Below are 27646 nucleotides of genomic sequence, written 5' to 3'. Positions count from 1 at the left end.
TCGGAGGAAAGCGGCCGCGGGTGGGAGCGGGCGGTGGGCGCGGGTGGGCGGGGAGCGGCCGCCACCCCCGCCCGCCCGCCCCTCGCCCCGCGGGCCGGGGGCGATGGCGCCGCGCCCGCCCGCCGGCCGCCCGGGGAGCGCCGCGGGCCAGCCCGGCGGCTCCGGGGGAAGTTGAAGGCCGGGCCCCCCGGCGGGCCGCTCCGCCGGCTGCGAGGGGGCGGGCGGCGCCGGGTGCCCGAGGAGGAGCCCGGGCGGCGGGGAGAGCCGGCGGGCGGCGGGGCTTCATGGGCAGCTCACGCCAGCATGGTCCTCGCCCTCAACGGCAGCCGCCCCCACGGTAACCTCCGGCCCGCGGTCCTGGAGGACCCGCGGGCGCTGAGCGGCGGCAGGATGATCGCCGGCTCCTGGCCCCCGCGCAGCCTGGCGAAGCTGGGCCCGTCGCCCCCCCCGTCGGCGCTGCCCACGGCGAGCCCCCTCCCCGCCAACGACTCCCAGTGCGGCGAGCAGATCCTCAGCTACGGCAACGTGGAGAAAGTTGTCATCGGGGCCGTCCTCTCCCTCATCACCCTGCTGACCGTCGCCGGCAACTGCCTGGTGGTCATCTCCGTCTGCTTCGTGAAGAAGCTGCGGCAGCCCTCCAACTATCTCATCGTCTCGCTGGCCCTGGCCGACCTCTCGGTGGCCCTGGCCGTCATGCCCTTCGTCAGCGTGACCGACCTCATCGGCGGCGAGTGGATCTTCGGGCGCCTCTTCTGCAACGTCTTCATCGCCATGGACGTCATGTGCTGCACGGCCTCCATCATGACTCTCTGCGTGATAAGTATCGACAGGTGAGACCCCCGGCGCCCCGCGGCCCGCCCTGCCCTCCCGCCGTCCCCGCTCTCCGGGGGCGGGCGACCGGCACCGCGCCGCTGCCCGCCGCCCCGCCGACCGAGGGCGGCCGCCGGCGCTGGGGACCTGGCCGCCAGCGGTTCCTCCAGGGCTCCCTTTTGCCTCCTCCGGGTCCCGCGGAAATGAGCTGTAGACACGCTAGCTAACAGCGCGGAGGGAGGCGAGCGCAAGCCTCGCAGCCTCTCCTGTTCGAAGGAGCCCGCCGGAGCGGTGCGTGCTGCCCGCCGCTGCCCCGGCCCGGGTGCCCGGTTGTGCCCCCGGGTAGCTTCCCGGCTATCAGAACAAGGCTGGAGCTAGACCGTATACGTTCGCTGTGGCTCTGGACAACGAGTGGGGCCTCTGCAGCCGCTTTAAAGTCTGCAACGTGTGCCTTTAAACTGCTTTATGCAAGAGCTAGATTTGAGCTGATTCTTCCGGAGCTGGTGCCGGTGTAACCTCACTGAGTTCGGCCGAGTTTTACCAGCTCAGAGAAGGCGCAGGCATTATAGCTTATTAGGGTTTTATCATTGTTCTAGGACAAATCCCAGAACAGCTCCATTTCAACTAACAGAACCGCTTTTGACAAATAGTGTGTTGTTTGAAGGAAAAATTGCTTTCAAATATTTGCTTTTTAAAAAAAAATGTCTTCTGCCCTCTTAAAAACGAAGCCATGCTGGTTGACATTTAGTTCCTTCCGAAAGATACAGGCACTGGAGCAATAAGGAGATGTATACAGACTGCAGAAGAGGATCTTAGGCATTCCTTTCTCGTGTTAAGGCCGCACCTGAGATCCCACATTTGCCCACGTCTAAGCTCTCCTCTGCAGAGGAAGGCTAAGAGATTCCTGTATTCCGTGCAGGTCCCATTCTAAAGCAAGTTGCAGCCTGTAACTTCCCTCTTCCACGGCCTAAATCCACGCCAATAATTTTAGCATCTAGAGGGGGATTGTTTCCATTACAACTCAAGGCAATTAGCAGAAATTGAAGAACTTCCTAACTACTCTGTAGAAGTAGTTTATCAAGTCTGATATCCAACAGTAGCCTTGACCGTCTACTCCAGAAAGTTTTTGGAAAGACCTCTGCCTTAGGTTTCTGCAAAGAAACAGTCTTTCAAAAGAGTTTCCCACAATAACTGGAGGTTGTTTCGTGCCAAGGAGCGTCACAGTTTATATTAATTATTTCAGAACTATAATTTCTGTATAAGCAGCCCCTGCTCCGGTGCTCTTTATTTACTGACTTCTGTAATGGCTAGCAGTTATCTGAATGCTGCAAAGTATCTTGTAGCCATGAAATCCACAGACAGACTTTAACTGAGTATCAAAGGGTGGGATTATTTTGTTGTTGTTGTTCCTCTTGCCTTGAAATTTGCTGTCTTTTAATTTAATTCCAGTATTGTAAGAAAATATGAATAGGCTTATCTACCTTCCCAGTGTTATTCACTGGTTTTCTATCCTACTTATTTTTAGGACAGGTGATTTCATTTTTTCACTCTCTCCATATAAAGTATTTCCATTCTTTGATTGTTCTTGATGTCCATCTCTGAGCTCTGCACCTCCATTTCCATAAGCTTTTGAGGACAGGTTAACATAATTAAACTTTCTTACCCAAGTAAGGATGTGTGACTGGTTCACACTGTAGCACTGGAGTAATTTAATTTTACTTTTTTCATCTCTTAACATTTAAGGTGACTGCTATATGCTGAACAGGGGCTTTGACTGAACTGCTTACAGTGATGATTATGTCTCTTTCTCTTGCGGTCTTCTTTCCGTTCTCCCTCCACTCCCCTGTCCCCCCAAAATACCAACAAGAGATATGGCTATGTATTTAGAACAGAATATAACCTATTATAAACGAATGATTTTCATTAACAAGTTCTGGTTTAAACCAGAATTATTCTCCTCTTGTCTTTGCATTACTACTTCTATCCCTGAATGTTTTATTGAACAGGATCTCTTCATAATTAATTATATTGTTGTCTACTTCCTACTTGAAATCAAGATTCTGTGAATCACGATGCTATAACCTCTGTCACTGCAATCCGTTATATAGTTAAGATAGGTGATATCATAAACAAAAGGAGACAAGCCAGCAATTCATTAGCAAAATGTCTCTACCACTTGGCAATAAAGAATTAAAAAATCTCCATGATTTGTAATCCTATTTAAAAATAAATAAACTTATACTGTTGTAACACTGCTTAGTCAGGCCAAAGATTAGTTTGGGATGTTAACTAATCTTTGAATAGCATATATGTACAAAATATGCAAACTGGGGAGAAATGATGAAAATTAAATGTGAATGATGAAATGTTGCCAGTGGAGCATTGATTGTGATGGTGCTCTTTTACCAGCAGTTGTTCTTACACTTCTGTAGTTAGGAAAGCCTTGGATGATCAGTGAGGGAGATTTATCTCTGAAAATGAGTGCCTCTTGGTAAAGTTTTGTATGTGGTGCAGGAGCTGCAAATCACAATATATATAGTGCGTTAGAGGGCCAGACCATTTTCACAAGGACCATTTTTCCATGGGTTTGATGGAAACACTTGCATACCTTACATTATCCAGAAAGAGAAGATCTCTGATGATAGAGCACTTATTAACTCGGTGCAAAGAATACAGATACAAGATGAACCAGGAAATCCAGAAGCAGGGAAGGAGTGAATGAAATTCACCATCCTTCATCTTGGCCACTATCCTTGGTGCCATTTTGATAACTTAAACCTTGTAGAACAATTAAGTGTCCTAATGTCACACAGGAGACATTTGTTTAGGGAAAAGGGTTAAGACAGAGCAAAAAGGAACATTTTTGAATAATAATTATGAATTGCACTGCCACCTGGCTCTTTAGGACAGTTTAGGAAGCCTCTGTTGTGATCCAGTAAAGTCTCTTCTGAAGAGAAAGATGAGGCTGTCGCAGGCAGTGCAGAGACAACAAATAAGTTGGGTATTTTAAATTTTTCTTTGTTAAAGCGCTAGGTTCTTCCTGAAGCAGATATGAGAATCAGTTGAAGGTAAATAGCTGAAAGAATGTTATTGTTCAATTAGTCTTAAAAAAAAAAAGAAAAAAAAAGTTTGTTACAAAGTGTTAGGCAAGGTTTGTAAGGAGAGGTAATATCTTTGGTAAACAAACAAATAGAGCTGGTAAAAAAGAGGCTTTGAGGCCCTTCCAAACAGGATAAAATGAGTAAATTGAAGAGGCTTTTTGATTTGTTTCCCTTGCATAAATATGTGCTACTCAGCTCATGCCACTGAGAGACCTGAAATGCCAGCAGCTGGCAGGCCTATTGCACACAGAGATATTTTGCTGTACGGCCCTTAGTAGCGGATGCTTTTTCCAGCTGAATTTATCAGCTGGAAAGCTCTGAAAGATGCAGATTAGCAGGGAGTCCACAAATGGGCTGGTTTCATGCTATTGAAAAAAAGCTCATCTTTTTCTCCTAGTCAGACACATCAAGCACTACTCATGCTTTTTCAGTTGCTTCTACTCTAAGTTGTGTAAATGTTAAGACTGCAAAGTAGATGCTAGTATGCTTTTATGGGGATCTCTAACTTTGTACAGGATGCGCAAAAAAGAAGCTAGTCTGAAAAGGTCATTGTATAACCACGAAGAACTAAACTCTTGGAGATCATGAGATAATGTCCATAAGGATACCAAGTTTTAGACTATTATGCTTTTCTTCAGATCATATCTTTCCTTTTATTTCACAACATGAAAACCTTCACAGATCTTTATCAGGGTCACCTGAGGTAAGCATGTTATTTTTGAGGTATCCCTACCTTATTTAAGCCTCCACTTTGGAAGAAGACTGTCTGCTTACAGGCAGGTCTGTCAGAAGTAAAACAGATGTGATGGAGAGACAAGAGTATCTCTCCCTCTTCAAATTTCGTAAGGATTAAACAGGCTAGACAGCTTGATACCTGGACAATCAATACTACCTTCACTATACTCACCATTCATAATATGGGAGGTAGCTCTGGTGAAAGGTAGGAGTTACGGAGACTTTGGCAGGATAATTGTGCCTCGGTGAAGAGTAGCCTTCTTTAAGCATTTCTTATTAGTGTGTTTGGGTTTTTTTCTCTTAAGGCTCCACTTTTCCGGTTCTGAATGAAATAAATTATACCACATTTAGATTCCTTTACATTTAAGAGTAAGTGAACATTGGGAGTGAACTATGAGGGACGGATGCAAACCACATCTTAGTGGGTGAATGAACATATAAAGGGAATTAATTGAATTTAAACTGGTGGTGTTTGCATGCTGATTCATCATGTTCTTCTGACCCAAGATAGCTACAGAAATCCTGTTTTGGAAAGTATCCACTGCATAACTGCATAAGTAGCAATTTTTAATTCAATTTAAAAATAGCTCTTTGGCTTAGAAAGTGACGAAGTAACATAACTACTCAGATACAGTTGACGAATTATAACACTTTCCCGACACCCACACAAGTAATGAAACACTTTTTGGGGAACTTTTCCAGTCTGTATCTTAGCCAACAATTTGTGAGTATTCCAGACTTCCATTAAATTGATGAGGATTTAGAATTTGTATGCAAATGATAGCAAAGCGGGCCTTTTTCTTGATCCTGAGATTTTCATACACAAGGATCAGTTCTCTCTCTCTCCCTGTTTAGTATCTGTTGCCACACTCCAGGTAAGTATGAGTACCTATGCTTCACCTTAGAATATGTCAGTCCCTAAAAGCTCACCCATTTCCAGTGTCCTTGGTGCGTGCCTGGGAACTGAACAGGCCTCAGAGTGCCTCACAGGAAGAACTTGGGACTAAATTTAAATAAAGACTTAAGCACTTTCAGTAGAATCCAGGTGTCTAAATTCTGCCTACATCCAAAACTGATAATGTGACCTGAAAACCCTGTCAGCGATTTCCTAAACCTAATGGCACCTAAGAGCCCCAGGTATCTTCCCATTCAGTATGAAACTCTTCTTCTGCTTTCAGGCCATGGGTGGAATAGGCTGCGGTCTGTTCTGCCAGCCCTGCTCAGTTCCTTCAGAATATACATGTAGAATACACTTATAGAGATAGATATGAAAAGATCCAGTATGTAACATATTTTGGATCTAGAATAAATATAGGCACCCACCAGCAGTGCCCCCCATGAGATTTTGTTCAGAATATATATTTAAACAGAAATAACTGAGGAATTGGGAAAAACCTAAAAGGAACTATAGAAAAAGTGTGTGATGGAGTTACTGCAATTAAGGTCTATATTGCAGAAGAAAGTTTTGGAATCAGTATGGCAGCTAATTCCTAACCACCACCACCAGCACAAGAACCATTCTTTCCATTATTCAGCCTGATAAACAACTCTTTCTGAGTCTGTAAATAACTTGTCTAGCTTATGGAAAAAAAATCTGTAGATTGATTATTCTATTGCTGTTATATACTGGATGCATTTAAGTAGTGTTACTGAAAGAGAGTCATGAAGTGTGGAGATGCAGGATAATCTAGAGGTGGCAGTGAAAAGTGACTGCAATTGGTAACGTTCCAAGGTATGCATGAATGGGTAGTTCAGTCAGTACCAGGAGATTTGCAATTGCACTGCATTTACGTGAAAGCCTTTTTCTGAAATTGGATGTTGCCTTTTTCCCCCGCATTTGAAACTATCTTCTGTTTGCTCCTACCAGGATTTAACACTGGATGAGTTTTCAGAAGTGATTTTGGGGTCTCTAATTCTTGGGGGTTCATCTAGACATTTCAAAGGAGCCTGATAGTCAGAGGTAAGGGAACACTAATTCACATTTTTGCCAAGCTGGGCATTCTGGAGACATTTAAAAAGTGATTTTTTTTGCTGTCAGGGTCACAAAAATAGTTTCCATAAGTGAGGTTGGATTTGCTTCAAGATTCATAGGAAAAATACAGTTCTAGAACCACTCCTTTTAGTTTTTGAAGGGAGCTTTCAGAAATATCTCCTAATGTAAATCACAAAAATGCAAATACATATCATACTGGCATGGTGTAGTGTCACCTGTGTACATTGGTATCAAACTATATTTTCCTGGAGTGTTTTTCTTGAACTGAATGAGTATAATAGAATGAAACATCAAAGAATTTGTAGTCATTATACTGTGTTTGAAGCAAGGTTATTATATCACTGGTAGCATGCTCTCACAACCTTCTAGAGGAACAGAAATTAATCAAGGGATGTTCTTTGACTTTTCTAGAATAATTTTCTCTGAAACTTATTGATAAAAATCCCTGTAAATTATGTAGGGAGAATATCTGATTTCTTTAAAAGAAATCCAGTATTATTTTTCATATTCTTGTTGAGTTTGAAACATTTTATCAGAAACATTTGTGGCAACTTTTGGAACATAATATCCCATTTCATCTGCAGTTGATATTGTACATATGGTGCTGTCTTTCATCTACAAACACCTCTTTTTTTTCCCCTCTCAGTATATCACACAAAGATCTGGTCCTTCCTCTGTGGACTAGGAAATCTGAAGAGCGAGCTGGCCATTGTAGGCCTTGCATGAACATAAAAGAGCTTGAGAAACAGTTTAGTCTGCCAAAGCGCAGTTGTCATACAGGAAAGACTGGGGAGGAAAATTACAAGTTCTGGTATCTGAATGTACAAAGCACGAGCATCATAAAGCAATGCTCATTGCACTTTTGTCCTAATGGTCACTACTATTTGTAAGGTGAGGATAATTTCTTTCAGCTGGAAAGCTTACAAGTTTTAGTTTTCCATGTTGTACTGGATAGCCAACTATTTCTAAATGATTGACTCATAGTATATCTATTCCTATGTATACTGAAGATAGAAAAAAAAGACTAAATTTTCTGAGCAAACTCTTACAACAAAGGTTAAGTTTTCCTTTCCAAAAGACTCCAGTAATTAAATATGTCATAGGGAAAATTTGTTTCTATTCTGTTTGAACTAACACAACAATATTAAAGAGTGCAGCAGCTTTGCTTTTCTTCTTATACCTTGCTGTTTACTCAGGAGGCTTTGTATAGAACATCTAGATTATCTGATGATATGGGTGGTTCTGTACATGCTAGCATGTATACAAAACAGGTAGTGATTCACCTCTAACAGTAAACAAGTTTTTTGGGTAATGTACAGACAAGAATGAAATTTCTAATAGTGCCAGCTGTTCTAATAATATGCAGAACTGAGATGTGCAGGGAAATCAAGTCAGTACTGAGTATATTCTTTCTGTCTTTATCCTGGCCGCTGCTATCAAATTGTAAGCTAGCACAAGAGACCTCTGAGGGGGGTTAACATCATCGTGGACAGCTATTTCACTGCAAAATGGTCATGATTGTTAAAAAGCAACCCAAAACACAAACCCAAGGAGGGATGTTACAAAAATAACTTTTTTTAAAGTAAAGAGAAACCAGGGTGAAGTCTATTCTTAGAGGTACATTGTGTCTTGATGAGAAAGCTGGCAGCAAAGTTTTTTCCTGAGATACATCAAGGAAATGGGTGTTTTTTTGGTACTGTCAAAAACTTGAAACCAAGTGTTTTAGCTTGTGGAAGTGTAAGTTAAAAATATAACCACAAGGAAAGTTGGTTATCCATTTTCGTTTACAGTTTTTTATGTTCCTTTAAGGAGATTGTGGGAAGTGGAGGTAGAGCCACATGAAAGGTAAGACTTTTCTGACATTGGAAGCTATTTGTCCTGTAGGGTGTAGCAGGTTGAGGAGCAAGCAGCAGCTTGCCTTGTGTTAAGTGGTCAAAAAACTGCTCAGGGACCAAGGGAGACTGGGCAGAGTTTGTCGTATGTGAGACATTCACTGAGTTGGGTAAAATCAGAACTGGAAGCAAAGGCTTGCCTGCAAGGGCACTGTTCTTGTGGGAAAATTGTGTACAAATCTTTTTACTCCTAACTCACCATGTCATGAGTTTTCTGTATTTAAACAGCCCAATTTTCTAGTTTGCATTTAAATAAACTTTGATTTTTTTTTTGAGTTGAAAACTCTTCAGTCTTTTGGGGAGAGCTTGTTACTGGAGATCTAGGCAGACACATCATGAGGTCTCCTCCCAATAACCTGGCATACAGCTGTGCCATCTTCACTCCCACTGAAGAATACTGATCAGTAACCTTGCTGGCATTGGAATCATCATTTCTCATCAGCTATACAAGTACCTGCAATCAGAAATATGGCATATTGCTGCTGCAAGTTAAATTGAGCCACAGATACAGAGCTTTTTTAAAGTACATTATTTATAAAACTGTCTGCTTTTCATGAGAGATGTGTTAGAGACTAGGGACAATATATTTCTACATATGGTTTGCAGATCTCCAGAGAGGGACACAAAAGGCAGAAAACCCAAGTCTGTTGTCAGTAGTGTCTGTTACTAGTTAGAGGACTGTTCCCATACTAGAAAATGTAGGGATTTTAAATCAAAGTAGAGAATAGCGGCCTAGAAGATTTATTCTGGTAACATGTATTTAGAAATTGGCAATAGGCATAAAAATGAGAAGGTGAAAATGGAAGGCATGAGCACAGATAGCGGAAGTATATGCCATTATCTAAACTTATTGTAGAATTTGCAACGTAACTATCATCATGAACACAAACCATGAAAACACGTTGTGATTATCATGAAATATTTCAGATGCACAGCAACATTTGCCAGAAAAATTTTCTGTAAGTAGTTTTCCATGTGGGGTGTTAAATTTTGTTTATTTGCTGTAGAAGTTGACATTTAACAAATAGTTGAAATACTAAATCCCTGAACAAAATCAGAGTATGTTCTCTGGCCACAAATTACTTGGAAATATTTATACCCATGACCCAAAACAGCTGCTGACAAGATGCAAAGCTTTCCTTTAATAGTCTAATAAGATGTTTTGATGCTAAAAAAAGCACAGCTTTGGCTCTAAAGACTTAATTTTTGAATTGTTATGTACTGCAGTTTCCCTTTTACTTTAAGAGTCTGAATTCAGAGACCTACTTCTTAGCACAAGCAGTTTTAGCAACAATACCGATTGTAGTCTCTCAAGAGTGTATTGTCCTATATTAAAAAGCTATTTTTGCTAAATAAGTTTGGTCATTAGCAGAACACAATCTTCATTTTTTCAAAAATAACTGAAATTAAAATAGCACAGTGGACTGTTTGCCTGTGAATTAAACAACACAAGAAGGAGCTTAACACTTCCAAAGCCTGAAGCTTCTACACTGCTGCCCAAGTGTTGAATTGAAGGGAGCATCTTATCAAATATCCCAAACACCTGCAGTTTGCAGTGAGCTCCCTGAGATCTCCACAGGCTAGCTGTGGTAATTCATCTCACACTGGTGCCAAAGTTCTGCTCCTTAAATTCAAATGCATGTTTGAAATTGTCAGCCGGGCAATGAGGACTGATATTATTGGAAGCTGTACGCATAGCAATAAACCTTAGGTACTTTAGTCTTTATCCACATAAAGTTGATGCCACCACATCTCAGAAGAACCTGAGAGTTGCCATCTTGCTGCTCAGAAGGAAAGGCAAATAGGAAGGAAAGACATACTTGCTGAGAGATGAGAAGAAGGCCTTCCTTCCGCTGATCCCACTTATTTCACTGCTTTCGTGTGTAGTGTAGCACCTGTAAAATGAACAGAGAAGAGGGGTCTGGGATCCTTGATAATATCCAAATCCCGTTATCTTTAAAGACTTTGTAGGAGGAGATGGTTTATCATCAGCTCTATCTATTTCTGTTTTAGCATAAATGTGTAACTCTAAATCCTGAGGAACACGAAAAGGCATTGTAAAAGAATTGTGACAACCCCCCCCCCCAGCTGGACAATGGTCATCTGTGGATAACCAGCAGTTGAATCTGGCCTCAAATTTTGTCATTCTGTACAGAAAGCCCAGGGGAAGAGTGCCAGAAACTCCTTTCTTGACAGGAGAAAAGCAAAAGGTTTATTCTGTAGACTGGATGTACTATGTTTTCATGCCTGTGAAGCTGGTGGTAGCAGTTTGTGTTGTGTTGAAATTTGTTCTATATTTGAAAAATATTTAGTGTTGCAGATTTTGCATGATTTTAAGAAGGAGGAAAATTACGAAAGATGCTGCTGAAGGAAAAGAAACTTGTTGTGGGCAGCCCTTATTCAACAAGACAAAGAGGACACATTATCCTGGCTAATCTTTTTTTTCAGGTTTCCTGTCTAGCGATCAATAAGCTTACTTGGAGCTGCCTTTGCAAAAGTAGACCTGGTGACATCTGAAATGGGGAGTATGGACTTCTGGATTTGGATTAAATTTTACTGAAGCCGCAAGCTGGAAAAAGCCAGCTACGTGGAACCACAGCCTGGCAGGTCTGAGCAAGATCCAGGAGGTTGAAAGTTCGTTGGAGTAGAGGACTGGCTAGCTGGAAAGAAGTAGTGTCCGTTTGGCCATTACGTTCTTCATTCTCAAACCTGCTGGTAAAAAATGAATAAATGTTGACAAATGAACTATTAAATAGTGTGGTAGTGAAGGGCTGAACATACAGTTTTATCCACTGCAATTTGGGGTTTGCTGCAGTCATTTTTCATCACTAGATGTTTCTCCCCTTCAGTCTTCTCCTTTAGTTAAAGGGCAGCTGGGACTGTGTATTTAAGGATTGAGTGATTGCAAGGGGAAGAAGTATTTGTGAAGTAATATTAAATTCCTGCAAATTTTCTATTTCCAGTTTATAGAGGAGAGCTTGATCTGACCAATTTATTTATTGAAATTAAATTCCAAAATATCACTGAATGAGACATTTTCTGAGGAAAATGACAGCAGGCAGGAGGATTACATGTGAAGGGAGAACTTTGGATCTGGTGTATAAGTAAGCTGTAAATACATATGTTAGTTAAAATGAGTGCTAAGGAAATAAATGACATACGGTTAAGAGATGTATTAGCTACAGTAGACCTCACATTGATTGACATGAAAGATGATGAGACATGATAACCTCATTCTGTACCACATACTGAGCAGACAATATACTGCTAAAATACCAAGAAATGGTAAATAAATATCTGTTTGTATAAGTTACAGGGAAGGAATCACCTTATTATCTTCTGATAAGTCCCCATTCCAGAAGTTTCTGTTGGAAAGGACTGTGAATAGCAGTTTTCTAAAAGGTTCATAAACTGCAGATATAGAATTTGATCTAACCTCCTGCCTGCCTTCCTTGATACCTTCCCCTCATGCTGTCCTCTCTCCAACCCACTGCCTCCCCTTCCAAAACAGGTTATGATTTCTTCCTATGATAGGACCTATTCATATTAGGAAGCGAGACATGCTTTTACTACCGTGGAGGACAAGCAGCTCCAGAGTCTGCATCTTTAAAAAACTACTGGTATTGTAGGGGATCAGAATGGGATGTTCTGTTATAAAAATATTTTATAAAATTGAGATGATTTTGCTAGAATTTTTTTTTTTTAAGTAACGCAATTAGAGTTACTTTCCGGTGATACCCTCTTCTGATATTTCAGAAGAAACTAGTTTTGTATGTGAAAAGCAGGGTTCAGTGCACCATTGCGGTTCTAACCAGTCAATTCAAGATAAAAAAACTTTGGATTTTTCCTCCATAAAATTCAGAATTAAGGCCAGTTTTAAAGCTTTTCTGAAACACGGCGTGGCTTTTTTCATTGTTCACACAGCACTGCTAGATACCTGTCAGTATGTGACTTGGAACAGAGGTAGCTTATTCTTCTAGTGCTTTGACTAGAGTCGTACTTAGTCACTCATACTCTGGAAATTTATCACAAACTCCCTACCTCATGTTTTGGGTAGTTTGGTTGTTTGGTTGTTGTTTTTTTTTAATTGACTCAGCCTTACAAAAATTCTTTGCTTTGTTTGCTGCTATTCTCAAGTAAAGCATCACTGATCTAAGTTAGTCAGCCAGAATATACTGGTGTTTGAGGAGATAGTGTCCTCTTTCACCTTGGACTTTTTTATGAAACAGAATTACTTAGATGCTTTGGCTGCTTCAGTACCTCAGCTACAGTCCCAAACTTGCCATTTATCACTTTTATTCCTTTAGCGGGTTTTCTGTTTGCTTTCAGACCTATTTGCATTAAGCATTCCTTTGTGAGAGGATTACGTTAGTGAAAAGTGTATTTTACGCTGAACTACAATGACAATATTTAAAAAATGTTTTCCAGGAAAGGAGTGAAATTAAAATCCATGGTGCCCACTTTCTGGGAACAGTAGGTACCTCTAGCTGACGTTTCGACAGGTAATATTATAGTAAAACCCAGACTCTATACAGACTCTATACAAGATGCTTTGCACATCCCAAAGTTTTAGAAATATGACTTCTAATTAAAGCTACTTAAGACTTAGATTTTCCTGTGTCTCTAACACAGTTTATTGATATACTATGGTTTTTTTCCTGCTGAGCTTGGGCAAAAAACCTAAAACTTGAGGTGAACATTTACAATTTTTACATACTTGATCCAGCAGAACATAGCAAAATCTTTGTGTGATTTTTGAGAAATTCAGATCTGCCTTCAGGCCAATATAGTTATGGACAAAGCCAAAAACATCCAAGTAGATTAATTCTGTGTTGAGGTTCACCCATAGTGACCACAGAGGTGTTCATTAGGGCTTTTGCAATATTACTATCATGGAGAAGCAAAGAGGAGAATTTGGACCAGGTCCTTCCAGTATTTTTCCTGTCTCTTCAGAGAGGAAGAGAAAGAAGGGGGAGGAGGGAAGAGGTATTCTAGAGGGGGTTGTTCCTTATGTGCTTTGTCAGGAGATATTATGTTTAAATTGTTTGTATTCAAGGAAGGAAGAGAGGGGACATAAATATCAGCACATTTAAATAGCTATTCCCCGAAGATATTTTGTTTTAATATAGTGGTATTATCAGTTCAATGGGCTGTGATTTTTCATTTCATTCATCACTTATACTGTGGAAGTTTCTGAAATGCTTCATTTAATTGTACTAAAGACATCAGTCATGATTTTCTAGTTAAAGTTGTAGGAGGCTTTCATTTTGAAACACCATTATAACTTTCAAAATAATTCCTTTTAAGCTGATGTTTAGTGTCAATCCAAGCGTGACTCATGTAGTGAGCTGGAGAAAATCACCTTAGCCATTTCTACTTTACGGGAGTCTGACGAGGATTTTCTTTTTTAAAAAGACAGTTTTTCATAGCTCTGAGATCAAGCCCCCTCACATTTTAGTTGAAGGTATCTGTTAGCTTACCTCAAGTAGCACAAAAACCCCTGGTTGTGCAACAGAAGCACCAACCTTGGCTTGTGATGACCCAGTGATCAGGGTCTATAGGCTTATTTTGTTGTTCTGGGCAGGCCACTTAAGCTGCTTCTAAAGTGACAGCCTGGCATGCTCAGGGCAAACCCTGATATTCAGGTTCCCTCATCACCCAGAGCAGAGCTCTCTGCGGCTCCCTGTGTTTAGGCTTTCTCCTGCAAAAAGCAAGGGTCTGGGTCTTATGCCAGTGTGGTGCCAGGGAACAGCCAGAGTGCTCGGCTGGGCGCAGGGACTTGGGAGTGCTGCGGTTTTGTACTGTTGAACTGGACATCCCTGTACTGTTTTGGCAACCTCCTCCTCCTGAGAACCATCTAGAGGCCTGGTGTCCCGTCCCCGATCTGAGTCTCCACCACTTGTCCTGAGAAACTCTCCAGGCTGCCTCAGCTGCACCCACATAGGCACCCTCCCACGTGCAGGCATGTCTACAGGCGCTTCAGTACCCTTTCTGAAGGTCCCTCCTAGACTTTGCTCCGGTTCCAACTTGCTTGTAGCACATACATCCTGGGACCCACCTCGCTGCCAGATGCAAAGGAGTCATCTGGGGTGTGTGTGTGTATGTGCCCGCACACACATGGAAGAAGAGGATGGCAGACTGATATATTGGCCAAAATACAGACACAGATCCTGTGGCCTATCAGCCTGCCTCATTGCTCATCTAAGGGATATTTGTGCTGCTGTCTGGCAGAGTACAGAACTGAGAGAAAACACATTGCAATTTTTATTACAGCCTACTTTTGTGCTTGCACAGAACAGGACGGTTCCAAGACTGAGGCATGTCTGGTGGTTGTCTCCTGGCTCATCTCCTCTGGCCTGGCTGAAACCAGCAGGCTGGCCTGGAATCATGAGAGCTCGTCTTTGCCACAGGGCATGACCGGTCAGGATACGGGAGGTTGAACGATCTGAGCTCTGTTAATAAGTTGCGAGTTTGAGAACTAAAACCCTTTCTGAAGGCAGTAAGGGGGAAAAAATAATAGGTAAGAAGTACTGCAGACTCTGACAAAACCCTGAAATCTTCATTGGCTTTGGCAGTACCCCTGGGCATGAGGGAGGTAAGACAGGGGGAACCCAGAAGAGGAAAATGAGGGCTTTCCAATTCCTAATCTGCAAAATGTATTATTTTCCATTGCTCTGTTTTCTTTTGCTCAGGAACTGCCTCTGTTTAACAGAGTAGGGATTTCATCTCAGCTGGTGCTTCAAGAAACCACATCTTTTCTTAAAGTTACTCTCCCCCAGAGGAAAGGCAAAGCAGCAAATAAACCTTTTATTATCAGCAAATATTCTGCCTATCAGCTGGGCAACTTGGGTTATCCTTATGACATCCAGCTCTCATGCTTTCCTCTACTGGTTAGCCCATAGGATCAAATTAAGTTCAGGGACTTGAACCTTATCTTCAGTTGCATAGGTGGCTCAGGCCAACGAGCAAATGAGTCATCTAAGGCTTTAGATCCTCTAAACATGTAGGCATTCAGCAAAAGATTATGGTTAATGCCTGTCTTCTGACAGACTGTAATTGCCAGAAGGACAGTGAGGTTTATTGTACAGGAGATAGAAATGCTTGGGAGTAAGCATCAGAACATGAGATTAACTCCTCAGGAACTAAGGCCATCGTAAAGATGACTTCTAGTGTTAAAGCATTCCTTCCCAATTTCTTTGTTATAAAGAAGAAAGAATAGAGCTATGTAATTTCTCCTCCAGTGCCTTACCAGCACCCAGTGGTCCACTCCTTCATCCAATCCATTCACTGTTTCAGATTATCTAGACTGATAAAAGGAGGAAAAACGTAAGTAACTTCCAGTACATCTCTTTTTCTCTTGAGTCCCATGTAACACCATTAAGCAATATTTCAAGTCAAGCCTTATTCCTCCTCAGTAGCTTTTGGACTATATGCATCCATGCTCAGGGTCTCCTCTGCTGCTCCTCAAGCTCACTGCCAGTGCCACCTCCCTCCAGTCATGGCAAATTATTTACTTGTCAGCCTCAGATTAATTTTTCCTTTTCAGATTCAACCAGTTCTCTTCTACCATACATGAGATAAAACCTCTTTCCTAGCTTTCTTCCAACCTGAACTTTTTTACTGCACACCCAAACTTGAAAAAAACATTGCAATACAACCAGACAGAAATAAATGAGAATGTGACTTCTCTTTAATTCTTTTCTAGAACAAAGCTTTTCCTGTCTTCATCTTCTCAGATAGTATCAGAAGGCTAAAATATCTTTTTTTCTTCCTCAAAAAGGGGCCAGGCATCTTGTAATAACTTAATAAAATGAGATACTGCATCGTACACATAAAGATGAAAAAAAAGTTGCATCAGTGGCAGACATTAGCCTACATGTAATTAGATACTCAGACAGGTACAACAGGTGATATGATGCAAATGCACTGCATTTGTTTCTATGAGTCTAAAATATTTTGGAATAATAAAAAGGCACTCAATGAGGAATAAACTGAAATGTGAATTTTAAACAAGATAGTGTTTTCTGATATAAATCACCTTACTGAATATAGCAATTTTTGAAGATGTTTTGCTTTTCCTTTTTCTCTTTAATTGATAAAATGACTTAACTAGTGTAAATTATACCGTCAGGTATGAAGCTGTAACAGTGTACAAGGGCCTGGCCTTCTGTACTTGTGAAGCAGTTGTGTATATACTATGATGAATACTATGAAGAATTTTTCGGTGAAGCGAGACATTGCTTAAAAAGCCTGAGAAGCCCTTCTCTAGGGAATACTCCTGAATTGTTAGTAATATGCATTGTGAATTGTACTTTATCCTATATTTTGATTAATATAATTTTTTACTTTTGAAAAGAAAGAAAAATTTAGGAAGAGCCTTTTGAGTCTGTTCTCACTTCTTCTTCCACCAAAAAATTAGATCCATGTTAAATAAAGGGAACTTGCAAATCTATGGAGGGGTGAAAGGGCAGAAGTGGGTAGTGTCCCCCCTGACACAGTTACACATTTTCTTTTAGAAAAGCATGAAATTATTTTTTATTTTTCCTCAGCCTTGCACATTGTTGAACAGTGTAAAGAAAAATGGATTCTTCCTATGTGTGACTTGCCCAGATTTAGAGAGCTTTTGAAGTGTTACAGATTATCTACCAAGAAGTGGGGTGAGAAGCACTTTCGAGCTCTGTGTATAATTGATCCTATTGCACTCAGTAAGCAAACTACACTTATATACAGGAAACCAGAGATGACAAAACCCACAAAGATGGAGTTCAGACATTTTGAAAAAATTTAAAAATAGGAAGTCTTGCATTACAGTGTGCAACTTAATTCTAAATATTTTGTTGCCAAAACCTTTTCAGTTTTCAAATGCATTTAGATTCTAGGAGGCTGGTGAAGGATGGAATGGGCTGAAATCCATTTCCCTTCTTATGTGTCCTACCTTTACGTCACTGGTGAAGATAGAAGAAAGGAAAATATACAGGTACTGTTTTCTTCAAAGGCAGTTAATGAGAGTGTTTAGTCTATAATATAAAATATTTATTTGGGTAATTACAAAATATTGGCTAGGAAATACATATTATCTAACATTCAGGCAGTGTTGCAAGACAAACATCAGCAACTGCATGTTTCTTCCAAAAACCATATTATTTGCAGTGGAATACTAAAGGCTACTAAACTGTTTTGTCAGGAAGCTAAGAACAAGGCAGTGACCAGTGACAAATAATTTGACAGTCATGCAGGGGTAAAATGAAAGACAAAGGATGAGGACAGGTAAAAGAAATTTGCCAAGGTCTGAAAGGAAAGAGGACTATGGTTTCAGAAATTATGACTAACGTAATAGAAGTTGAATGGAAAGACATTGCACGCCTCTTTCTGGCAATACAGTTGTTATGTATTTCTTAGAATGAGAGCAGAATACATCTCCCCATCTATGGGATGGATGTCTTAGATCGGTAGGCAAAAAAAACAAGAGAGAAAAATACAGAGCTAAGAGAGAAATAGAAATAAGGCAGGGCAAGAAAGTGAAGTAAAAATAGAATGAGTTAAATACAAGAATGAAAAATGAGCTAAAATAAATAAGAAAGATATGAAGCTGTAGAGTTACGCAATATGAGAGGAAGAATGTCCATGGAACTACAGAGAACTAGAAAGAAACATAAGAGAGGAGAGCATAATCTTCTACTATGCAAATTACATTCCTTTAGAATGAACAGATATTTAATTTTGATTGACTTAATCCTCCCTCACTGCCAGAAAAGCCTACACTTCTTGAGTTCCATCAAAAATAAACCCCTACAATGATTTCTGAGAAAAAGAAAAATCAAATCAGAACACTTACTATGTACAACAGAAGTATAGTAGTGTATTCAATATGTATCCACGGTAACAGTGGGAATGAATGTCTTCCTCTTGTAAAGAGAATTTAAGGAATTACCTTTAATTGAGAGCAAGAAGGGGGATAATGGAAAGTGTTAACCTTGCTGAAAGCAAAACAAATATTTCATTCTTATTCTTCCAAGTATCAAAATTAAAGTATCACTGTTTCAATAATAAGAATAATGTTGAAACTGTATGAAACATGAAGCATAAGCATCTAAAACAACAGATACCAAAACACACTTTTAAGATCTTTCACATTACCACATTCACCATCAGCTGAGAAGGATGAAGCTTTAACCTTTTCTAGCAAATGTAATTAAGATGTAGAAGCTGGCCACTGCGTTAAGACTTTTTATAAACTATACACTAATTCACTACATAGAAAAGATACAAAGTTTAACTAGATGGAGCACAGAACTAGTTGAACAGTCTTCTTTTCTCCACTGCGTAATAATTTGATTTTGTTAGTTCTGCTGCCTCACTCTAACATTGCACAATATTTAATGTTTAGGTTTTAAAGTGATCTAATTCATATTCTGAAAGCTGTCATATATGCAATGAAATCAGTAACTTTGTTCACTTCTGGGAAGGAGAAAAGTATTTTACTCCCTCTGAAATATCCTCCTCTTCCCAGACAATAAACTGGCAGTTATCATGATGTGGTTATGAGGCCAGTCTAACGCAGAAAGGCAGGTACCAATACTGTCATACAATAATTAACAAGGTAAGTCTTCATATTATAACACCATAGTTGTGCACTATAATGCTCATGTCTCAGCACTTCATTTCTTTATGTTTCTATCCCTTTCCTTCCATCTCAGTTACTGAAATATGTGATGGGAATAGTATTTCCCTGATCAGTTTGTATACCTTACTCTATTTAAAAGCACGTCTGTGGACAGAGCATCTCCTGCTTAGCGTAAACACAGTATCTTTGAAAAGAAGAGAACAATTTCTGTTAAGCGGTTTGACATAGCTATAACAGAAATAATACATTTGATCACTGTTTCAGTATGCTACATTTACATTTAATTTGCTGTTTAACGCATCAAAGTATAAGAAAAAAAATCTAGATTGATCACTATACTAGGGAGAATGTTTCTGAGCGCTGGTTAGCTTTTAGGAATGGCATCATGCTCCTATTCTTGTGAAGCATCTCTTAGTGTTGCACTGAATTAAACAGAGAAATTATGAAAGATCATGAAAGAGTCACAGCCACTGAAGGAAGATCAGTAGATTAGCATCATTCTTCAGAATAAGTTATTGCAGGTGAATCATTAGACAGGATTCTATAGCTGTGGGTTGGCAAAGAAACTAATACAAGGAGATATGTATCAAAGCTGGAAAGCTGCTGTAGAAAAAGAGCACAAAAGCAAAGAAGTAAGCATTTTTATGTCTTTGAAATAAAACAGTTTTATGACACTCTTAAAATACAATAATAGGAAGAACTGAAAGAACCTCAGGTCAAGCACAACTCCTAGCCAAATTGTAAGTGGTAACAGAACAATATGTTGAGACTCCTGGTTGAAATAGCTATACTTCACATCTATATCATTTCCAGTGTAATGTTTCTAGTTCTATTCCCTAGTAATCCAATCTTTGTAAAAGCAAAGTCAGACAGTGAAAGATGCTAATCTGATTTTGGAATAATAGTCTGTTAGATCAGGTCAGTGAATTCTGAGAAAGAATTGTGGACTAATTAGAATGGAATTCTATCTGCCTGAATTTGTTATTGGGTTGAGCAGGAGGCTTCAAAACCATTTTAATGCTTTTAGCTGTTAGGATTTCTATTACTCTGTGACTTTGCTCACAGTGAGAAGCAAGTCCTTTTACTTTTTTTCTTTATCTTTTAGCCATATAACAGAGGTAATAAAGAAAGATTTTGGACACAGGATGCCAAATTGGACCTTGCTATTACTATTTTCTTTCTGTTGTTGAAGTTGATGTAGCTGTTAAGTCTCAGTTTGCTTTCTAGATATTTCAAAAGGTGTGAGGACTAGACCCATCTCAAAGTTTCCAATGTAGCTATGAACAATTCACCATTTTTACAGCTTAAGAATTACAGCTATGTTTAGCTTCCTCAGGAAAAAAAACCCAAACAAACAACAAAACCCACAAAGAAAAGGAAATGAACTTTTCTGCTAATGAAAAAAAAAAAAAAGTCGGGTTCACACCACAAAAAAAAAGTCATGCCTGGTTAACCTGAAATACTACCATGCCTGGTACTGCTGATATATTTTTTTTTTCTTGGGAGAAAACCTGTTATCTTCTAATACATTTGTAGAATTACTAATCAATTCAGCTACAAATGGAGAGTTATTCATGTGAAGGTGATGAGAAAGATCTTCCTGAAAAGTTCTTCTAGTAGATGCTAAGTAGATGGCTATGTGAACTTGCTTCACGGTAGTGCAGATAAAGAAAACTACTCTTCACGACTTCCTAGATTAGAGTATGAAATAAATATATTTACAAGAAAAGAAACCATATCAAACTTTTCATATTTTTAAATATAGTAAAATCTAGTGGGACACAGTGGCAGTCCAGTTTCCAGTTTGATAATCACTGTGCAAGCAGTAACATATGACAGCTATCACAACAAGAAAATAGCTAAGGCAAACATGAATGGGAAGAGGGAATACAAATTGTCACAGAGAGATAAAATGATGTGCCAGAAACAGACACCAGGGTCTGTGGATGCCTGTTTTTCCTCTGACATATACCATTCTACTTTCCATATGCATTACATCTCAACACTTGCTGTAACATTTTATATATTGAGCACACTGTAATAAGAAATGTCTGTGTGATCTACAGTTCAAGTGGCAAAGGAGACTTTTCTTAGCCCTATAGAATAAAAAGTATTCTCTGTGGTCATTGTAATGCATCAGTATCAACAAAGCCAGAATGAAAAAACCCACAAACTGAATGATCCCAGAAGCAGTCCTATATAGTTTTAATGGTTTTACATTAAGTTGTCTGTAACGGTTGCCTGTCATTAAATGGTAACAATTTAGAGGTAGTGGGAAAGAATACTGGATCACAGGGAGTCAGATTTTTATTAAGCAAAAGGAAAGAAAGGACTTACTAATTTACCTTTTCCATTGTTGGTGGTCATTGGATGAAAGTGGCGACCGGCAATTGTGTATGATAGCTGATGACAGCACCCCAAGAAGGAGCGAGCTCTTTACCCCCCACCCACGTTTGAACAGAGCTCCAGAAATCGGTCAGCAAAGGATAATTTTTCCTCCCTGGAGCTGAGCACCCTGTGCGTGCCTCACACCTGAATGGGACTGTGGCATAGGATTCAATTTCTGGTCCTCCCACATGGAAGAGGAGACACTGAAGAAATCATAAGAAACCAACCTGGAATGGGGACATGCTTGTATGTTTACACACATCCATTTTAAAAGAAATTTACTTTGTCCCTCGCCATTTGCCTAGTTTTTGGTCTCTGCTGTCTGCTCTTATTTTGAGTTCTTCAAGCAAGGGCCTGCTTTCCAGATTTCAGTGATGTAGTATAAAAAAAGTTCCCATCACCTTTGTTGTTGTTGTTGTTGTTGTATAGATACTAGTGCCAGGTTCTCCCTTCTCATTTTTCTCCACTCACCCAGCAGCCTTTCCTCTTGGAATGGCAGCAGGACCATGGCTGGAGTTTGCGTTGTGCTTCTCATAGCCTTGCCTGACAGTCGTTTGCTCCTGCACTTTGATGTTCCACATACAGCATCAGGCACCACTGAATAAGAAATGCCATGACCAGTTTATAAGAAATAAGGGCTGTGCGTCTGCAGTACTGTGCTTTTGGGGAGTAACCTAAATGTAGTCCTCACTGTGCTGAGTGTAATATGGATAGATGCCCTGTCTGGCAGAAGCAAGAAACTGGTCAAGAAACTCAGAGAAGGAAGAATAGGAAATAGCATTGCCCTTCTTTTTTTATAAGTGAGAACTGGGGCACAGTTTCTTCCCCACCAAGGTCAAAATGAACATCTGTGGCACGGAAAGGAAACAAATCTCAGAATAACAAGTCTGAGACACTTCTTTCTTGTGGGGGATAGCTGAGAGACATGAAATGGGCTTTTTAGGGAATTTGACTTCATTCTTTCCCAGCAGTTAGGCCTTGAGGTGTTAGGTATTTTTGAATGAGATATGAAGTTCAGCTGATTTACCTTTAGTCTTTTTTTTTTGTTTTTGGAAGATAGCAATTAAAGGTTAAGCATTACAAAGCATATTTTTGCAATGAACTTGACACAATACTTTTGAAGTTCATGAATCTATTAAGTCTTGGACACTCTCTAGTGTATTAGACAACAGTAGTGAATTACATTATTTTGAAGTTGCAAGTAAGTTGTCAAGGGTAATGGATTTCATATATAGAGATAAAAAGATAATGTTCCTTCATTTATACCTGCTGACTTCTTTCCCTATCATACTACGTTTAGCAAAATGGATAAGGCAGAAAAGATGCTGGTGCATTTTTATGTTAATTAATGTATTTTAATTTCAAATAGCATTTTTGAAGCTCAGATAACTTCCAAAAAAGTGGTGCCAGGGCAAAACTAATGAATTTTAATTCTTTTCAGTATACTTCTGCTTTCATGAATTCTTTTTGTAACATTCTGATGCATGAGAACACATCAGAATAGGCATTCCGAGCATGCAACCAACAGATCTGATTTTTACAGAAATCCCATTTAACTTTTTTAGCTACATAATAAAGCTCATCTCATAAGTGTGTTATTTTTAATGACCAATTGGGTCGTAGCTAGAAGAATACATACTTCAGGAAGGTGGACCAACTTTTAAAAGATTTTTTTAAAACAACAAGTCATCTTTCTGCACAAAGGATGTGTTTAACTGTTTTGTAGCTAAATCATGCTATTCAGACAAATTTTAAGGGCGTGCCACTCTTGTCCCAGAAGGGCTGCAGGTAATAACTTAGCTTTGCTGCAGTTATGTTACTTAAAGCAGTACGATATATCCCTTAGGTAGTTAAACTCTTGAAACTTCACTGCATTAACCCTGCTCTTCTACATCATGGAGTGCCTCCGAAATCTCTCAGCTCCTTGGGAGCGCAGTTTCGGCCATGATACTGTAAAGCAGAAATCTCCGTGGACTCTACAGTACACCCACGGTCGCCGGAGCTGGTCTGGTGACTATATTTTAATGATGATGGTGGGGGGCAGAAGAAACAGTCTTTTTTTAATAGCATGGTCCATGTATTGCACTGCTCTAATCCCAGACAATTTTAATAACAGTTCTTAGCTCATGGCCCCACCAGGCACAGCTTCACTGGCAAGATACTGGCCTGCTGTAATTCACTTCTGCACGGTGTAGAGAATAGGGCACAATAAACCAGTTCTGTCCTTTGTGTAACACTTGCCATAGCAGTAATATAAAATCAATGACATTGTTGAGAGGGGTTGTTGCTGCTCATCAGAACAGATCATGAAACGATGCTTCTTTTTACTTCCAGAACTGTAGCATACCTGGGTGCTTGTATAAAGCAGCAGCACTGGCCATAATTTACTGCATTGCAGTAAAATCAACAATGCAGCATTCTGCAGAGCCAGGGAAATACTCATATTTGATTTGCTAGGTGAATAGAGAAAGAAAAAATGCTCCCCCAAAATATTTTTAATCATGTTATTATATTTCTTGTTTGTGACCCTCCAAAACCTTCACTGTGTAACTAAACACTGGTACCTCTTTAAACCATAATGTTTTTCTGAAACCTCATTTGAAACCATTTCTTTTATGAGTAACAAAGTGAATCACGCTGATTTTTCTCGAAATTCTTTCTTTTGGGGGGAGGAAAAAAGAACAATTTGAGAAGTTAGCAGTGACTTATAGGTAAGTTCCAGTTGAAGAGAAACCAAATTTCAAAGTGAAAATGTTAGATGTAAAAAAAAAAGCATCTAATTCCTTCTAAGAGAAACTTCCCATAGCTAGAGAGGAAATAAATTTTCTGTAATTGAGAGTAAACACAAACTTAGGATATTGCTGTCCAGCTTTATAGGGCCACAGTAATATTTTTTTTAATTAGAAAAAAAAAATATCACTTATGCTATGAGAACGTGGGAAGTGTAGAAGTTGTCAACAGACTTTTTTTTTTTTTTTATGAAAGCTTAACACATTATAAACACTTTTCTTGTCTGTTTAAAATTTACCACCCTAAACTTAGCTTCTGGTAAAACTATGGTTTTTCCCCCCACAGGCTTCTTGAACTGACACTGTGATAGATTGTTATTTTCTTCAGTAAAAGTTAGGGCATTGAATAAATATAATTTCTTTCTAATTAAATAATGATGAAAAGAATTATTGTAGTATTGAAATAATCTACTCTTGGCATAAGTTTGCAGTTTGTTGTTCCCATCCAAAACATGAAGGTAAGAAAGACAACTCATCATCTCAGTTTAGTGGCAAGGATCTTCATAACTGCTGAACATAGAAGAAGAATGAATACTTGCTTGTTTTAACTTAACCATGCACTCAATAGAAAAAGTGGTAGGCTTTGTGGAATAAGCATTCATCTATACTCCAAGATTTCATAAGTTAGATAAATAAAATTTAGGCTTCAGAATTTCCTTAAAAGCCAAAAAATGAGTTATCTTCATGAAGATTGTACAAATTCATTAAAATCACACTCTGTTATGGCTAATGGGAGATTTCCTTCTAGAATAAAAGAACTTTTATACAGAATATCAGCACTATACATTTTAATGTGAAAGACACATAAATTTACAAGTTTGAAATAAATGCAGAGAGAGGACTGAAAAACGTAAAATAGAAACCTTAGCCAAAGATGTTTTCCTTTAGGGCAGACTACATGAAATAACTGTTATCAGTTAACCACTGCACTATATAGTAACTCTACGTTATCATTCTAGGTACCTGGGAATAACGAGACCTCTTACGTACCCTGTAAGGCAGAATGGGAAGTGTATGGCCAAAATGATCCTGTGTGTATGGCTCTTATCTGCCTCTATCACTATACCACCGCTCTTCGGTTGGGCCCAAAATGTAAATGATGAAAAAGTTTGTTTGATCAGTCAGGACTTTGGCTACACTATTTACTCCACAGCAGTTGCATTTTATATTCCAATGTCAGTGATGCTTTTCATGTACTATCAGATTTACAAAGCTGCCAGGAGGAGTGCTGCTAAACACAAGTTTGCTGGTTTTCCCCGGCTGGAAGAAATGGAAGGGATTTCTATGAACGGAACTGTAAAACTGCACAAGGAATCTGAAGAATGTACTAATTTTTCGCGGCTCCTAAAGCATGACAAGAAAAACATTTCCATCTTTAAAAGAGAACAGAAAGCTGCCACTACACTTGGGATTATTGTTGGGGCTTTCACTGTCTGCTGGCTGCCCTTCTTCCTCCTCTCAACTGCCAGGCCCTTCATCTGTGGTACAGCATGCAGCTGTATCCCACTGTGGGTTGAGAGAACATTTCTATGGTTGGGTTATGCAAACTCTCTCATTAACCCTTTTATATATGCCTTCTTCAATCGGGACCTGAGGACAACTTATCGCAACCTCCTGCAATGCAGATATAGGAACATCAACCGGAAACTATCAGCTGCAGGGATGCACGAGGCTCTGAAGCTTGCAGAAAAGCCGGAATTTGTTCTGTAAGGTCACTCATCCTGTACTATGATAATTTATTGTTTTATCACATTAGTTTTTTTCCCTGCAGATTTGAAAGAAGAGTTATGGGACAAACCAGGCTTCTTGAGCACTGTTAACACAGTTATCAAGAAACTGGGAGGTAGCAAGGCTGATTCTTGTACAGCCCACCAGTCCTAGCAAGCCTGGAGAAGCAAGACTACCATCTAAAGAATTTGGGTGTAAGAGGAATACTGGAAAGGGGGAGGATTAAAGGTGGTGCGGGATGTTTGAGTTGCTAGTGAGGAAAGAGCAAAGTTGGCCCAACCCATTTGTTTGGCCCTTGGCCCCAACCAACTTTTAGTAGGTCTGAATGTTGGATGCATCTTGTATCCTAGAGATTTTTTTCTGTAATAAACACCTGAGAATGGTGAAAAGTTTGGTATAATTCATTGCTTTCCACTTTGTTATTATGAAAATAAACCATTTAAGAAGAAACTGGATCAAAGAAGCTATATTGCTTAGAAATACTCTTTATTATAAAAAACATAGGTCCATTAAATGTTAATTTACTGGATTGCCTGGAAATAAACTGCTTTATGAAATTTAATGTTGCCTTTGCACAGCAACTAGGGCACTGAAAGAATACGTTACACTTCCAATATGAATACAAAAGTTTGAGTAAAGTCACATGGACCAACATCTACTGCTGCATACAGTCATGCAGCACAGCTAGCTGCAGTGCTGCTATACCGATTATACCAGGTAAAGATCTTGTCCTATATTTCTAACATAACAAATATGTCTTATTACAGTTTATTTCAGGAGCTGTGTGGTCTTTGTCCAACTTTTCTTTCTTTAATTCTCTTGGCTTTGTCAGTTGAGCCCTTCCTTAATCTAAATGGAGACCCTGCCTGTGCTCAAGTCATTTCTGTTGATGTATGACTAGTCTTGTTCCACTTCAGTAGTTAATTTATTGCCTAATTGAAAGCTCTTCTAGCTTCCTGGGATTTCTTTCCTTTCTGAAGTCAGTAAGGAAAAAATAAATGTAAGACATTATGACGTTCAGAGACATCTAGACAATCCTTACAAACTGATTTTGGTCATCACTTCTGCTTAAAATGATTTAAAGCTTTGCCTTGTGTAAGAATCAAGATAATTTACTGTTTCTAGTTCTAGTTGTTTTCTTCATCACTGCAGCTCATCCAAATACGTGATTCTACTTCTCCTGACTTTGGTAACAAAGATCTTCTCTCACTGGAGCAGGGTCAAATATTATAAGAATATTTGTATTTAAATTTTAATAAATGCATTAATTATATTAATATATTAGTAGTAATGTATTAATATAAAATGCACTGATTGTGTAATATATTACTATAATAACCTAAAATAATAATAAACTTAAAACAACTCATAAGAACAAGATGCATTTTCTGGACCAAGTTTGCACTGCACACCATGGTCTGGATGAAGCACAGGGTACATTAATGAACGAAGACTGTTTCAGAGCTCGATCTGCTTTTTCAGATATTGAGACATCGATGAGGAGACAACATGTTCATCATCAAATTGCCTCAGCAGCAAGTTACACTTCAGGCTAACTTCTGTCCCTGTTTTCTCAAGTATGAAGC

At 39.5% G+C, this 27646-nt stretch overlaps 1 protein-coding gene across 2 annotated transcripts; it reads left to right on the top strand.

Moving 5' to 3' along the window:
- Positions 1 to 208: 208 nt before the first annotated feature.
- HTR7 (5-hydroxytryptamine receptor 7) lies at positions 209 to 27646 on the top strand. Of its 2 annotated transcripts, XM_049809616.1 has the most exons (3): positions 209 to 830; positions 25292 to 26038; positions 27543 to 27646. In XM_049809616.1, exons 1-3 carry the CDS (start codon positions 304 to 306, stop codon positions 27547 to 27549), a joined length of 1281 nt encoding a protein of 426 aa, XP_049665573.1. In that variant the 5' UTR covers positions 209 to 303; the 3' UTR covers positions 27550 to 27646. The 2 variants fall into 2 exon arrangements, with proteins under 2 accessions (XP_049665573.1, XP_049665574.1); XM_049809617.1 differs by lacking the exon at positions 27543 to 27646 and having other exon boundaries at positions 25292 to 27266.

Source organism: Accipiter gentilis, chromosome 9 (genome assembly GCF_929443795.1).
Source record: "Accipiter gentilis chromosome 9, bAccGen1.1, whole genome shotgun sequence".
Classification (NCBI taxonomy): Eukaryota; Metazoa; Chordata; class Aves; order Accipitriformes; family Accipitridae; genus Astur; species Astur gentilis.
This window is presented reverse-complemented; position numbering and strand designations above follow the sequence as displayed.

Coding starts and splice junctions, on each gene's coding strand:
- HTR7 (XM_049809616.1), top strand. CDS start 304: ATGGTCCTCGCCCTCAACGGCAGCCGCCCCCACGGTAACCTCCGGCCC. Junction 831..25,291: donor TGCGTGATAAGTATCGACAG/GTGAGACCCCCG, acceptor TTATCATTCTAG/GTACCTGGGAATAACGAGAC.